Genomic DNA, 14,463 nt, shown 5'->3' with positions numbered 1-14,463 from the left:
AAGGCAAGGGGCTCAGGGTATTTATGTGATAAAGAATAAAGAAGCAGGGCGGTCTGAGGTGTGGGGAGTGTGGGAAGCGTGGGGGGAAATGATTGGGAAAAAATGTACAGGCATAACGAAGCTACAGGTCTCTGCACGTTCAAAAGGTCATGGAGCAGACCCTTGCATAGGCCCAGGTGAAGGGTAGGTGGCCCCATCCAGTCTTTTTTTCTTTTTCAATACAAGTGTTTCTTTCATTTTTTTTAACTTTATTTTTTTAATACAGCTGGTTCTTATTAGTTATCTATTTTATGCATATTAGTGTATACATGTCAATCCCAATCTCCCAATTCACACCACCACCTCCTCACCCCACTATCCCCACTTGGTGTCCATCCATTTTTTCTCTACATCTGTGTCTCTATTTCTGCCTTGCAAACTGGTTCATTTGTACCATTTTTCTAGATTCCACATATATGCGTTAATATACGATATTTTTTTTCCTCTTTCTGACTTACTTCACTCTGTATGACAGTCTCTAGATCCATCCACATCTCTAAAAATGACCCAATTTCGTTCCTTTTTATGGCTGAGTAATATTCCATTGTATATATGTACAACATCTTCTTTATCTATTCATCTGTCGATGGACACTTAGGTCGCTTCCATGACCTGGCTATTGTAAATAGTGCTGCAATGTACATTGGGGTGCATGTGTCTTTTTGAATTATGGTTTTCTCTGGGTATATGCCCAGTAGTGGGATTGCTGGGTCATATAGTAATTCTATTTTTAGTTTTTTAAGAAACCTCCATACTGTTCTCCATAGTGGCTGTATCAATTTACATTCCCACCAACAGTGCAAGAGGGTTCCCTTTTTTTCCACACCCTCTCCAGCATTTGTTGTTTGTAGATTTTCTGATGATGCCCATTCTAACTGGTGAGAGGTAATACCTCATTGTAGTTTTAATTTGCATTTCTCTAATTAGTGATATTGAGCAGCTTTTCAAGTGCCTCTTGGCCATCTGTACGTGTTCTTTGGAGAAATGTCTATTTAGGTCTTCTGCCCATTTTTTGATTGTGTTGTTTGTTTTTTTAATATTGAGCTGCATGAGCTGTTTACATATTTTAGAGATTAATCCTTTGTCCACTGATTCAGTTGCAAATATTTTCTCACATTCTGAGGGTTGTTTTTTCATATTGTTTATAGTTTCCTTTGCTGTGCAAAAACATTTAAGTTTCGTTAGGTCTATTTGTCCATTTCCATTGTTTATTTTTGTTTTTATTTCCATTACCCGAGGAGGTGAGTCAGAAAAGATCTTGCTGTGATTTATGTCAAAGAGTGTTCTTCCTATGTTTTCCTCTAAGAGTTTTATAGTGTCTGGTCTTACATTTAGGTCTTTAATCCATTTGGAGGTTTTTTTGTGTGTATGGTGTTAGGAAGTATTCTAATTTCATTCTTTTACATGTAGCTGTCCAGATTTCCCAGCACCACTTATTGAAGAAGCTGTCTTTTCTCTATTGTATATCCTTGCCTCCTTTACTGAAGATAAGGTGACCATACATGCGTGGGTTGATCTCTGGGCTTTCTATCCTGTTCCATCGATCTGTATTTATGTTTTTATGCCAGTACCATATTGTCTTGCTTACTGTGGCTTTGTAGTATAGTCTGAAGTCAGGGAGTCTGATTCCTCCAGCTCCGTTTTTTTCCCTCAAAATTGCTTTGGCTATTTATTCAGGGTCTTTTGTGTCTCCATACAAATTTTAAGATTTTTTGTTCTAGTTCTGTAAAAAATGCCATTGGTAATTTGATAGGGATTGTACTGACTCCAAAGATTGCTTTGGGTAGAACAGTCATTTTCACAATATTGATTCTTCCAATCCAAGAACATGGTATATCTCTCCATCTGTTTGTATCATCTTTGATTTCTTTCACCAGTGTCTTATAGTTTTCTGAGTACAGGTCTTTTACCTCCTTAGGTAGGTTTGTTCCTAGGTATTTTATTCTCTTTGTTGCAATGGTGAATGGGATTGTCTCCTTAATTTCTCTTTCTGATCTTTCGTTGTCAGTGTATAGGAATGCAAGAGATCTCTGTGCATTAATTCTGTATCCTGCAACTTTACCAAATTCATTGATTAGCTCTAGTAGTTTTCTGGCGGCATCTTTAGGATTCTCTATGTATAGTATCATGTCATCTGCAAACAGTGACAGTTTTACTTCTTCTTTTCCAATTTGTAGTCCTTTTATTTCTTTTTCTTCTCTAATTGCCATGGCTAGGACTTCCAAAACTATGTTGAATAACAGTGGCAAGAGTGGACATCTTTGTCTTGTTCCTGATCTTAGAGGAAATGCTTTCAGTTTTTCACCATTGAGAATGATGTTTGCTGTGGGTTTGTCATATATGGCCTTTATTATGTTGAGGTAGGTTCCCTCTGTGCCCACTTTCTGGAGAGTTTTTATCATAAACAGGTGTTGAACTTTGTCAAAAGCTTTTTCTGCATCTATTGAGATGATCATATGGCTTTTATTCTTCAATTTGTTAATATGGTGTATCACACTGATTGATTTGCATATATTGAAGAATCCTTGCATCCCTGGGATAAATCCCACTTGACCATGGTGTATGATCCTTTTAATGTGTTGTTGGATTCTGTTTGCTAGTAGTTTGTTGAGGATTTTTGCATCTATATTCATCAGTGATATTGGTCTGTAATTTTTTTTGTAGTATCTTTTTCTGGTTTTGGTATCAGGGTGATGGTGGCCTAGTAGAATGAGTTTGGGAGTGTTTTAATAAATGTTTCAAAATAATCCAATTTGAACAATTTCAATATTAAACTTCTTCCTTCAACACGACCTCAGAGAATTTTTCATTATTATATTCTTTATAAGGAAAGCCAAATTATTTGGAAAGATGAATTTTAAGTGCTATTTGAAAATCCAGGGGGTGGGCAAAAACGAGTACTTCCTTGAAGGAGATCCAAGCACATATACAATTAATATAATTTATACTTACAATTGTAATGTGAGACATAAAAAAGAATTTCAAATTTAATAATTAATCCTTCTATATAACAAAGTGGTTTACCTATATGAAGCCACATAAGAAGCAGTCGTCAGAGAAAAATATTAAGGATTACTCTGTCAGAAGAAGTGTAGTATTCTCTTAAGGAGCACATACTACATGGCTTTTTAAATATTCTCCATGTTATATATCTCATGGTAATATATCATATTACCTAGAAATTATTAAAATAGTAAGAAATAATAAGAAGACATTTTATTTTCTATTTTCAATAATGACAGGCTAGGTAAATCAGATCAATCCTACCAATGAAAACAAGTAGAAAAACCGGGGGGGTTATTTTTCTTTAATTCTGCTTGAAGTTACTGAATATTTAACAAAATAGTGATGAGTTACTAGGTCCAAATCCAAGAGAACAAGAAAATCCAGACATGTGAGCTGGCATTTAGGCCTAAATGCACTGGATGATTCTAGAGGTGGCTTCCAAGAGACTGAGTAGTGCTTTTGATAGACTTGTGGAACTAGGTAGTCATGTTCAAGGGGGTCTACTTTCCCTGCATGCTTTGGGTTGAAACATAAAGGGACATACAATAGAAATAAGAGTGAACCTGTAGTAATCAGGATCTTACAGCTATTTCAGGTGACCTTTATTTAAATAATTTAAGTAATCTCAATCTGTGAAATTGAATTAAGATGATCCAAGCCTAGAGTGTCACAGAACTCTGGTATCATCTCAAACTCAAATTTGTTTCTACAAATCTTTTTTTAAAATTCTATCAAACAAGGAGTCAAGACATCATAAATGAGAACTAACATTAAACAACAAAAACACAACTAAAAGGGAGCCAGATATTGAAATGATCAGAAACAGACCATGTTTACTATGTTTAAATAGTTTGGCAATTTGAGAAAAACTGAATTCTAGAGAACCAGAAACTATCACTATTTGCTAAAATGTTTTATCAATGCATATATGTTCGATTTTATCAAACGCTTTTGGGGCATATATTGAGATAATTTTTATCATTTTCTCCTTTATTCTGCTAATGTGGCAAATTACACTCACTGATTTTGAGTAGTAAACCAGCCTTAACTGTGGAATTATCCCAAATGGATTATGACACATTATCCCTCTGTGTATTTTCTTTTTTCTGCTAATATTTTGTTTAGGATTTTTCCTAGCTATGTTAATGAGTAAGACAGGACTATAGCTTCCCTTTTTCATAATGCTCTTGTTAAGTTTCAATATCAAGGTGATCTTAAATCATGAAACAAGATGAGGCATAAACTGACCTTTTTATTCTATAGAAGAGTCTTTGTAATATTGCCATTTTTTATTCTTTTTTTTTAAACTGAATTATAGTTGATTTACAAGATTGTGTTAGTTTCAGGTGTACCGCAAAGTGATTCAGCTACATATTTTTTTCAGATTATTTTCCATTATAGGTTATTACAAGATATTGAATATAGTTCCCTGTGCTATACAGTAAATCTTTATTGTTTATCTACGCCATTGTTTATTCGTAAACATTAGATAGAATTCTCTGGAGAAGGTATCTAGATCTGAAGGTATCTTTGTGAGATTTTTCTTTCCTTAGCAAAGTTTCATATCCACTTAGACAACAAAGTACAGGAATTTTAAGTGTACACCATGATAAATTTTCACAAGTGAACATACTAATATAATAGGAGTGTAATCTATAACAGTAAAAATTATAAAATAATATATTTATAACTACACTACTTAATTATGGAAGTCATTTTTATGTTCTTATCGTGGAAAACTGGAACTAATTATATCTCAGAAGGTTAATTTACCCACGAAGTTTCTAATGTTAAATAACTTACTAGGAGAAATTATATTTGGGGGGGAAATCATGCCAACTTTCCAATCTTTCCCATATGAAACAGCCACACCTTAAATGTGAAATGAAAGATTATTCTAGATCTGGTAAGATTTTAGGAAAACAATTTGACAGCATTTTCAAAGAAATCTCAAAATATTCATGCTCTCTAACTCAGGAATTCATAGGTACACAGAAAAAGATTACATAAATATAAGAAAAATGTTTTCAAAAGTATTTTGTGACATTTAAGTTAAATATAAGTTAAAAGAGCAGAGTATAATACAGGATTGGACATGTTAAGACTAGCAAGAAACTGGTGACTTTTACATTCATGGCTATATTTTTCCTTCATTTTATAAATTTATAAGCAAGAACATGAATAAGTACTAAAATCAGGCTAAAGTGTTAAACAAAAATTAAACATTAATCACTTTATTCAGAAGTCAATGGAAGAATCTTATCTATTGTCAGAGGTAATAATGAATTGCTTCAAGTCCACAGCAAGTCCACTGGTGACCAATGGCCTATTAAGGTGTTGTCATCAGCATAATTTCTTACAGCTTAAATGTGGAAGACATGAGTATGTTCCTCACAGTTCACAGTATTGTGGTGCAGAAACGTGGGGAGCCTGGACTTGCTTTTATGAAAGCATATTAAGTCTAGCCTCATTCCAGCAAGTCTACTTTCATCTAACAGTTAAACAGCTAAACAGTTACTCAATGATGCAGGTCACTTTCCTTTTATGTAGGCACACAAACACACAATTATAGCAAAGAAGAGCTGAAAAGTTATTCTCTGTCACATAACTGAAAACTATTCAGAACGACAATACAATGAGCTATCCTGATGAAAGTGTATGACACAGACAAGGTGGAAAGGAATCTAATACTTGAGAACTAGATCTCATTGGTAGATTTTGTGGATCTGTTATAAGTTAGCTAAATAACACTGATGCTGCCTAATTACTCTGCTTCAGATTTCTCTTCACTGAAATAACCATAATTTTTTCATACAGAGGAGAAAAGTAAGCCATTCTTATAAAGATTCTGAAATCTAAAATATATGGGGCTGTAAGCAAAAAGCCATTCAATAATTCCCTTTGAGTGAAAAATATGTAATGCTTCTCTCATCAAACCACATCGTGTAAGCATTTGTAATCAGTCTTGAAGCATTTTTGTATTTGTTTTACATAAAACAGTGTGACCTTTGATTCCCTCCCTGTGGTTTGTTTTAAACTGTTGTTCTTTTCTGAATAGCTGTGCTTTCTATTACATGCTGTCATTTAGATTCACTATGTCATCCCTATTATTAGAATTGTTTTGTTGTATACTTCACAATTCAAAAGGATAGTGATTATAAGGATACCTTATAATCAGCATAAAGTTTACGAGCCATCATCATAATTAACCCTCGCACATACACAAAAAGAACTCACTTGACAAACACGCAGGGGGCAGCTCTGTGATATGAAAGAATCTTTGAATGTGCCAGGGATTTCACTCAAGTTTTGTTAAGGAATAAATTTTTTTTTATGTCAAGAAGATTCATAAATGTTCAAAAATGCAAAGTGATGTCAGTATAGGTAGAATGATGCAAATCTCACACACACACACACACACACACACACACACACACACACACAAATCCAGAAGTTACTACTTAAAACATGTAAAGCTTCTTTCCAAAGTAATTAGATTACAGACTTTGACCTAGCTAACAGACTTAAATATTTTAAATTGGATAAATACAAACCTTATAATCATTACAATAGAATATAAAGTATGATTTAGGAATCTTAAGAGATTAAATACCTAATCATTTAGTCACCAGTTCTCTTGAGTGACAAAATAATTCTGACTTACTTAAGTTTGTTCGACCTTTGCAAATGAAAAGGGAAGGGACAATCTCAATGCAATTCAGGAGAGAAACATGATAATTACTCCGCAAAATCGTACCTCCTAGAGACTACTGGATACTCACTTTAGCAGCACTAATGACTGTGGCAGTATAAGACTGAATGTTGTCTCCACAGGCTCCACCACGGGACTGATGACATCGAATCAACTGGAAAGAGAGAGAATGACCAGAAAGTCATTTCTATTAAACTGTTTAACTCTACAGGCTCTTAAGATAGAGCTTATTTACCATGCAGAATGATGGTGGTGGGTGGGAATGTTTGCATAAGTGTTTTCCAGACAAACAGCTAAAAGCCCTGCTGAGACACTTTTACCCCTTTTTATAATCTACTGGTGCCACTCAAGCAGTTGCATGCTCAAATAAGATTTTTAATTACAAGATGAATAGTCTTTAAGAATTCATAAACTCTGAAATGGTAGGATTTGAGATCTGGCAGGCTTTCCACAAATAAATTTTAGAAACATAATCAAAGGACTTAGCCATGACTTCCTAACATTAAATATTTAACATGCTAACAAATTGGAGGTTTTGTCCTCTTAATTCCTACATAAAGATTGTAAAAGGAAACTTTAAAAAATAGACAAAAGAATGTGCCGTATTTCCATTTTCAATTGTGCTTGTGGGAAAGTGGCACAAATTATGCATAAATCAACTATGACACATAATAGCTGTCCACTTCAGAGGGCTCACCAGTTTTAACATTAGAATGAAAAAGACATGCCCTTATTCATAAATAAATAAATCAAATTGCCAATTTCCAAAGTGAATCACTAGTTTGACATGCACGATTCTCTCATGTGCTGAGCAATTAACCAAGACTAAATTCTCCACTGCTCCTACACTTCCTAAATTTAGTTTAAAGAAAAAAATAGAAAGAAAAAGAAAGAAAAGGAGAAAGAACGAAAGGGAAATAGAAAAATCATCAGCCAGATTTTTACACTTAAAATTTTCAATAAAATGGCAATAGTAGACTATTAGAACAGCTCCACATTGTGATATGAATTATTAAAAGCCTTCATAATTCAGAACAAATCTTCCTCTCCCAAAATACAAAAACAAAAAAAAATGCTCTATATAATTTAAAACTAGGTCACTTGATAAAGATTAATATGTAAACCTTTTATTCTTTTATTTTAAAATCAAACTTTTCTTCATCACTGATTTGTATTTTTTTTTTTAAATCCCTTAAGACAATAGTGCTGTGTAATTTTCCAAATCACAGGTGATTGGCAAATATAGTTTCACACGGGGGAAAAGAGGGAGCTTGAAAAGTGACCATTTTAGCTAATGAAAAGAATCTCTCTCACTTATTCACCCAGTCACTCATTCATTCATTCACAAATACATATTCGAAGAATTATGAAAATTATCCCCTCTGCTGCCTTCTGCAGCATGTGCAAGGAAAGACATATCTTAGAAACACTACCATCTTTTCCCTGCTTCAGGTAATTAAAATAATCAAGGGAAACAAGCAATACTATCACCTTTTCAATTCATCTAAATCTGAGTCAGCATTTCTACATAAACATAACTAAGCCAGAATTATCTTTAAAACTTAGACTCATTACAAAGTTATAGTTGCATCTCAGTACATCAAAATAAAACATAAACCGGAAATTTCCATGGTGCAAAAATCTATCATGCCCAAATCCCAGGAAATATTGGTAAGTGAAAAAAGCGACATACAAAAGACCGTGTATATAATGTTATCTTTGGGGAAATAAAGGGAAATATAAATATGTATATATATCACATATAAGAAAATATATAAGCATATAAATAAATATAAAGACAAATGTATACAATTATGTATCAAATGAAAACTGTAACAATGAAGGAAGGCAGAAAAAGGGGGATAAAGGACAAACTAAAATAACCTATGAACACAGTATTTGACTGCATACCTTCAGTTTTAGGCAGTAATGAAAGCAGAGAAAATTGCAAGAAAATCCTGAACTCTTTGTAGTTGGTTTGATTTTTGCAGTGGTATGAGCAAGCAACTCTAATTACTTTTTGGCATTATAGGATTGAAGAAATGAAGAAAACATGCTGATGTCATGGTCTCCTATCCAAAACAAGGACATACAAATAGGAAATGGGGGAACAAAAAGAGAGAATCCTGTGGAAATACCAATGTGAACTCTTCATTTCCAGCATGTACATGTGTATATGGGTATACATGGGTGCAAAAATATGCATATATGTATATTTGCCTCTTTATGTGTATAATAAGAAGTGTGTATGGATCTATAACATGCATATTTCCATACTTCGTCCACTGAAAGAGTCTAGAAGCAAAAATACGCCAGTAACAATGAACACATCTACTAGACAAAAGCTTAGTATCTAATACAATTGCCCATTAAAAAGAAACAGTAAAATCAGAAGAAGATGATTCCAGGGCTGAGACAAGGCAAGTACAAGATGGACCTGGACATATTATTACGATAGCAGGTGAGGAAATTATTATTTTTTAAATTTTGATGAAGCCACACACAATGTCACAAGAAGCAGACTAAAGGGGCTCTTATCGGTCAACTCTGGCATAATTTGAAAACCAAAATAATTAAAGACAGAAAAAAATTAAAAACTACTTAAAAAATAGGAATCGTTAACCCCTATCAAAAATATAGATACAGGAAGATTTAAAAAGAAGGGAAAGTTCTTGATTATGAGAGCCAAATGCCTGCAGGTAAATGTGTAGTGTGAAGTGGAAAACCATTAATTTGCAATCCTCATAGAAAAGACTGGTTCAGGCAGGAATCATCAATGGATGCTAAAATTAGGTAGGCTAAGATTTCGATGAAACGCAGGATATAAGCATGCTCTTTCCAAATTATTAGTTACAAGAGGAAAAAATAGTGCTTATTCAGTACAGAAACTGGACAAGACCTTGACAAAATCAGTATCACCAATAAAGGACAGACATATACCATGTGCCTCCAGATGTGACACTGTGGGAAGTCCAGAACAGCACTCACACAATACTACGTTATTCCAGACAGAAATACATAACCCGAATATAATCAAGAGAAAACATCAAAACACTGAAAATAAAAAGCATTCTATTAAAAAGAATAAGGGGTAGATGTAGGCGGCTGTAGTCTTCAAAATTACCAATCCTGTAAAAGATAAAGAAAGAAAGGGACACTCCTACAAGATATAATACCTGATACTAGACTGGATCTGCACTATAGGAAAAAATTTTCTACAAATGATATATGATAGGGTTAATTGACAAAATTGGAACATGGATGCTATAATAGATAAAAGTAGCTTATCAATATTAAATTGGCAGACTTCCCTGGTGACGCAGTGGTTAAGAATCCGCCTGCCAATGCAGGGGACACGGGTTCGAGCCCTGGTCCAGGAAGATCCCACATGCCGCAGAGCAACTAAGCTCATGTGCCACAACTACTGAGCCTGAGCTCTAGAGCCCACGAGCCACAACTACTGAGCCCACATGCCACAACTACAGAAGCCCACGTGCCTAGAGCCTGTGCTCTGCAACAAGAGAAGCCACTGCAATGAGAAGCCCGCGCACCGCAACGAAGAGTAGTCCCCACTCACAACTACAGAAAGCCTGCGTGCAGTAACAAATACCCAATGCAGCCAAAAATAAAATAAATAAATTTTTTAAAAAATTAAATTGGCTGATAACTAAGTATTCTGGGGTAATGTGATATATGCAACTTACTCTGAGATTGTTCAGAGGTCAACCTGAGTAAAGAGTACATGGGTGCACTTTATAACATTTGTACTCTATTCTTGCAGGTTTTCTGCAAGTCTTCCAAGTTAAAAGTACACTTAAAAACAGGCACTGAAAAAACAAACCCAATCAAGATAATATGGCCTCTTGGTTAAAACTGTAGTCAAAGAGCATTTTCACTGAAAGAGATTGTTGCTCCAAAACTTAATTTCTGCAGTTCCACACTCAGCCCAAATGCTTCTATAATCAGAAACTGTTAATAAATACTAGCTCTTATGTAAATACCATGGGAACACATTTATCTGGAAATATTTCTTCCAAAGGATGGTACAACCATCTGATTAGTAAACTCCTTGTGAATGCCACTACACATCCTGGTCCCCGTATATAACACTAGATATTACTGACACATATCTCTACAAAGGCAAAGGCAAGACAAAGGCAAGACAACTGGCACACTTTGATGCTATGCATCTATGAAGGAAGTTTTTTCCATAAGAAAATAATATGTAACTATTTGCATAATACCTACAATTCTAAATGAGTAGTTTCCCACACGTGACAATAAATCTGCAAGAGCCAAGGGACAATGTATATATCTTCCTCTTGGAAGTCTTGGATGTCTCCGGCACTCAAAGAAATTTTCTACAGGCGTAATCATTAGAAGATACCATGATGTCAGCACACTGAATTGTATGCCTCTTGTCTTATTTGAAAAGAATGAATTTGAAAAGTGAAATACTGGATAATCAAGAGAAAGAAGAGGGTAGAGTATAAATACAGCATTCACTAAAATGCAAAATACCTATACGCAGCGGACAGAATTTTGGAAAAAGCATCAAGGGATTCATCCAGAAAAATAAATTTTTCCAGTAGTTTCTTGATTTTGTGAATTCCAGAGGCTAGAGATATACTGTGGTTTCACCAAATAATTGTTGTACTTACCATATCCAAACTTGTGTCAAGAACTCTTCAATACATATTATTTCATATTATTCTCAATATACAGTAACCATACAAACAAGCAAAAATGGAACAAAAAAATGATCACCTTCTTTGAAGTCTGTAATATTTTTTTAGATTTCGTTCTATATTCATATGCAGGACACTAAATGGCATAAAAAGGGATTTAACCTTTGCTTTGAACTAGACATAAAAAAAGTTTCAATGTATAAATGTAATATCTTCATTTACTATGATGACCTTAAGAGATAAGTGAGATTGATAAATAACAACAAATGGCAGAACCCTTGTTTAGATTTAAATGTACACATATAGTTGAAGTCCATTAAATTATTCTATGCCTCAGGTTCCCAACCTACTACTAAAGACAGAAGTCATTCCTGCCTCCTGATTTCTAGCTCCACAGAAACTCCTGAGATGGTATCAATGCTGTGATTTAAAATTAATGGAGTAAAGTTCTCTATATAAAACTAAGCCTGGAAAAGTAAGGCTGAGTCCAAATATTGATCCTGAGCAATAAGATCAGACAACTGGGTGCCCAATTAAAACAAAAACCAAACCAGAGAAAACAAACTAGTAAGTTAAACACTCATTATTGGCTGTTAATTGCCTTTGGAAAACTCTTCAACACTTGCTCCATTACAAATATTCCAACAGGGGCCCCGCTTACCTTGTTTTCTGCATAAGCAAGCCAGCGGCTCCCAAGAGCAATAGGATTCATGTTGGGCCCGGGGCAAGGGTAGCAGCCTGAAAATTTTCAAATGGCAATGTAAGAAATTTAATAATTTCTGTTGGTCCATCATATTTTGATGCCATAAAAACAGAATAATCAAATGCTTTTATTTTTTCAAGTCTCACATAAAATTCCCATAACCTAGTCATTATTTTAATAGCTAAAAGAGGTTCATTTTTTTCTCCTCTACAGTTTCCTTTGGGTTTTGACTCTGTTCCAATAAGAAATAAATCTGAAAAGAACTGGTATTCACTTTTCGCAAAAATTGGGCATTTTATACAGTTATTCCTGGAACAAGAGAGAGAAGCCAAGAAGAATCATTTAAAGATCATAAGCCTACAATTTCATAAGTCTAGCAAAACTGTTTAGAGAAGAAAGAGAAAGGATACAATTGGCTCAGGAATTTAAGGGCGAAGATAAGAAAGACATAACCCTAAAATAAAATGACAATAATAGGGGTGGGGCAGAACAAGTAATTTAGGTGTGGAGCTAATGGGGAGAAGCAATCCACAAAGGGTGCATCAGGAGATGTTGGGGAACTAATTTACATAATCCTATGCATTTACATTAAGCATTCAATTTCATTCTTCTTTCAGCCCAGCCAAAAACAAACTAGTAGGTAGGATTATTTTGTGGTTCTCCAATTTCAAAAAAAAAAAATCACACATTCCTGACAGTGGTCACCAACACCATGGAAACACCAATGCCATCTTCCTGAACTCCACTAAACAAGACACAACACAATTCAGTCAAGTAAGTGATATCTGTCATCCGTGAGGGTCTCATCTCCCCTTCTGACTATACCAATAAGGTCTCTGAGTATAATGTCCTCATCTGTCAGCTACACAAAATAATATTCCAGTGTTTCACAAAACTGCTTTTAAGGGACTACTCAAAGGAGACTGCAGAATCAAAGAACACAAAAAGCCTAACCTAAAGAATTCCTTGTTTATCATTCCACAAGTATCTGGTTAATATTTTCACAAATGTTTTTCCCTAAAATGTACACTAGAGGATCAAACTGAGATAACTATTTCATAGTTTAGGTCTCAATTTGGAATCTAAACTTATACGAGACAGGTTTTTATAAAAATAACCCTTTCTTCCCATGACAAAAAACAAAACAAAACAAACAAACAAAAACAGCCAAACTGCATGAAACACATAAGCGTAACAGGAAAAAAGCATAATCTGAATAGCATGAACAGCACACCTGAAAATACCTTACCCAGCAGAAAGTCTCAATCTAGTACTGATCCTAACAGGAATAAAGTTATAAATGCATAAATAATTAACTACTTTGACAAGTACTGTCAAAAATAAAAATAATTTATATGTTCTGTAATATATTTATTTATCTTTTTGCTTCTTTATTTTCTGTCTTCCTCCCACGTGATTAAGATCAAGTGTTTGTGTCTTTTGTTCACAGCTGAATCTATACTGCTTAGAATAATACCTGAAAAATAGCTTAATAAATGTTTGAATAAACAATGCACCCAAATTAATCAAAGCATATGTATAAGACACACTTGCAAAAAAAAAAAAAGTCACCTACAGAAGAAAAATTTTCAAATATTTTTCAAATATTGTGCTTGTCTATTCTTTAGGTTAGGTTTTTTGTGTTCATTTTAAAGCCATTTTTTAATAGAAATCTTCCTTAATTGTACATACATGCTTGCCTGAATTCAGAAAGCCTTTAGGGTAGCAATCATGGTGATTCTGAAATGGTAATGCCGTTGTGTTCACAGCCACTAGAGAAGTGCAAGTAGCTGTTGCTTTTGTTACTGCTAGTTTTCATTTCAGCTCCTTCAATTCCATCTATTTTGAGTTTTCTTTTTTCTTTTTTTTTGGCCACACCGAGCAACCTGTGGGATCTTGGTTCCCTGACCAGGGACTGAACCCGGGCCCTCAGCACAGAGTCCTAACCACTAGACAGCCAGAATTCCCTGAGTGTTCATTTTTAAAGAAGACGAAGAAGATAATAATCCTAAAAGAAAATCCATATGTCATACAAAATATAAGATATGTTTTCTAATGTTTCGCTCATTGTTTAAAAACTTTTTTTGTATTTCAGGGTTTAAAGTGGTGTGTCTGGAATGTTTGGATTCCTGGAAAATCAGCTTCTGGCTAACTGTGAGGTTACTATAATCACTGAAGGCATATTATGGACACATATTATGGACATATACATAGAAAAAAAGGTCCACTAATATAATACAAAGACAACACACTCTAATATATATATCACACAATATTTACATAATAGATTTCATTATCACACCCACACCTAATTC

General features: G+C 34.3%; 1 protein-coding gene across 6 annotated transcripts in view; it reads right to left on the bottom strand.

The window, feature by feature from the left end:
* Window positions 1-14,463, bottom strand: part of BCAS3 (BCAS3 microtubule associated cell migration factor) — a 564,511-nt gene that overhangs the window by 410,138 nt on the left and 139,910 nt on the right. For all 6 annotated transcript variants that reach the window (XM_059047562.2, XM_059047561.2, XM_067021771.1 and 3 more), the window contains exons 10-11: window positions 12,107-12,183; window positions 6,828-6,911 (exon numbers count right to left, since the gene is read on the bottom strand). In XM_059047562.2, the coding sequence (XP_058903545.1) occupies window positions 6,828-6,911; window positions 12,107-12,183 (161 nt within the window). The remainder of the gene's footprint in view (window positions 1-6,827; window positions 6,912-12,106; window positions 12,184-14,463) is intronic.

This window comes from Kogia breviceps, chromosome 19, assembly GCF_026419965.1.
Source record: "Kogia breviceps isolate mKogBre1 chromosome 19, mKogBre1 haplotype 1, whole genome shotgun sequence".
Classification (NCBI taxonomy): Eukaryota; Metazoa; Chordata; class Mammalia; order Artiodactyla; family Physeteridae; genus Kogia; species Kogia breviceps.
Note: the sequence above shows the minus strand (reverse complement) of the source record. Positions and strands in the feature narration are given on the sequence as shown.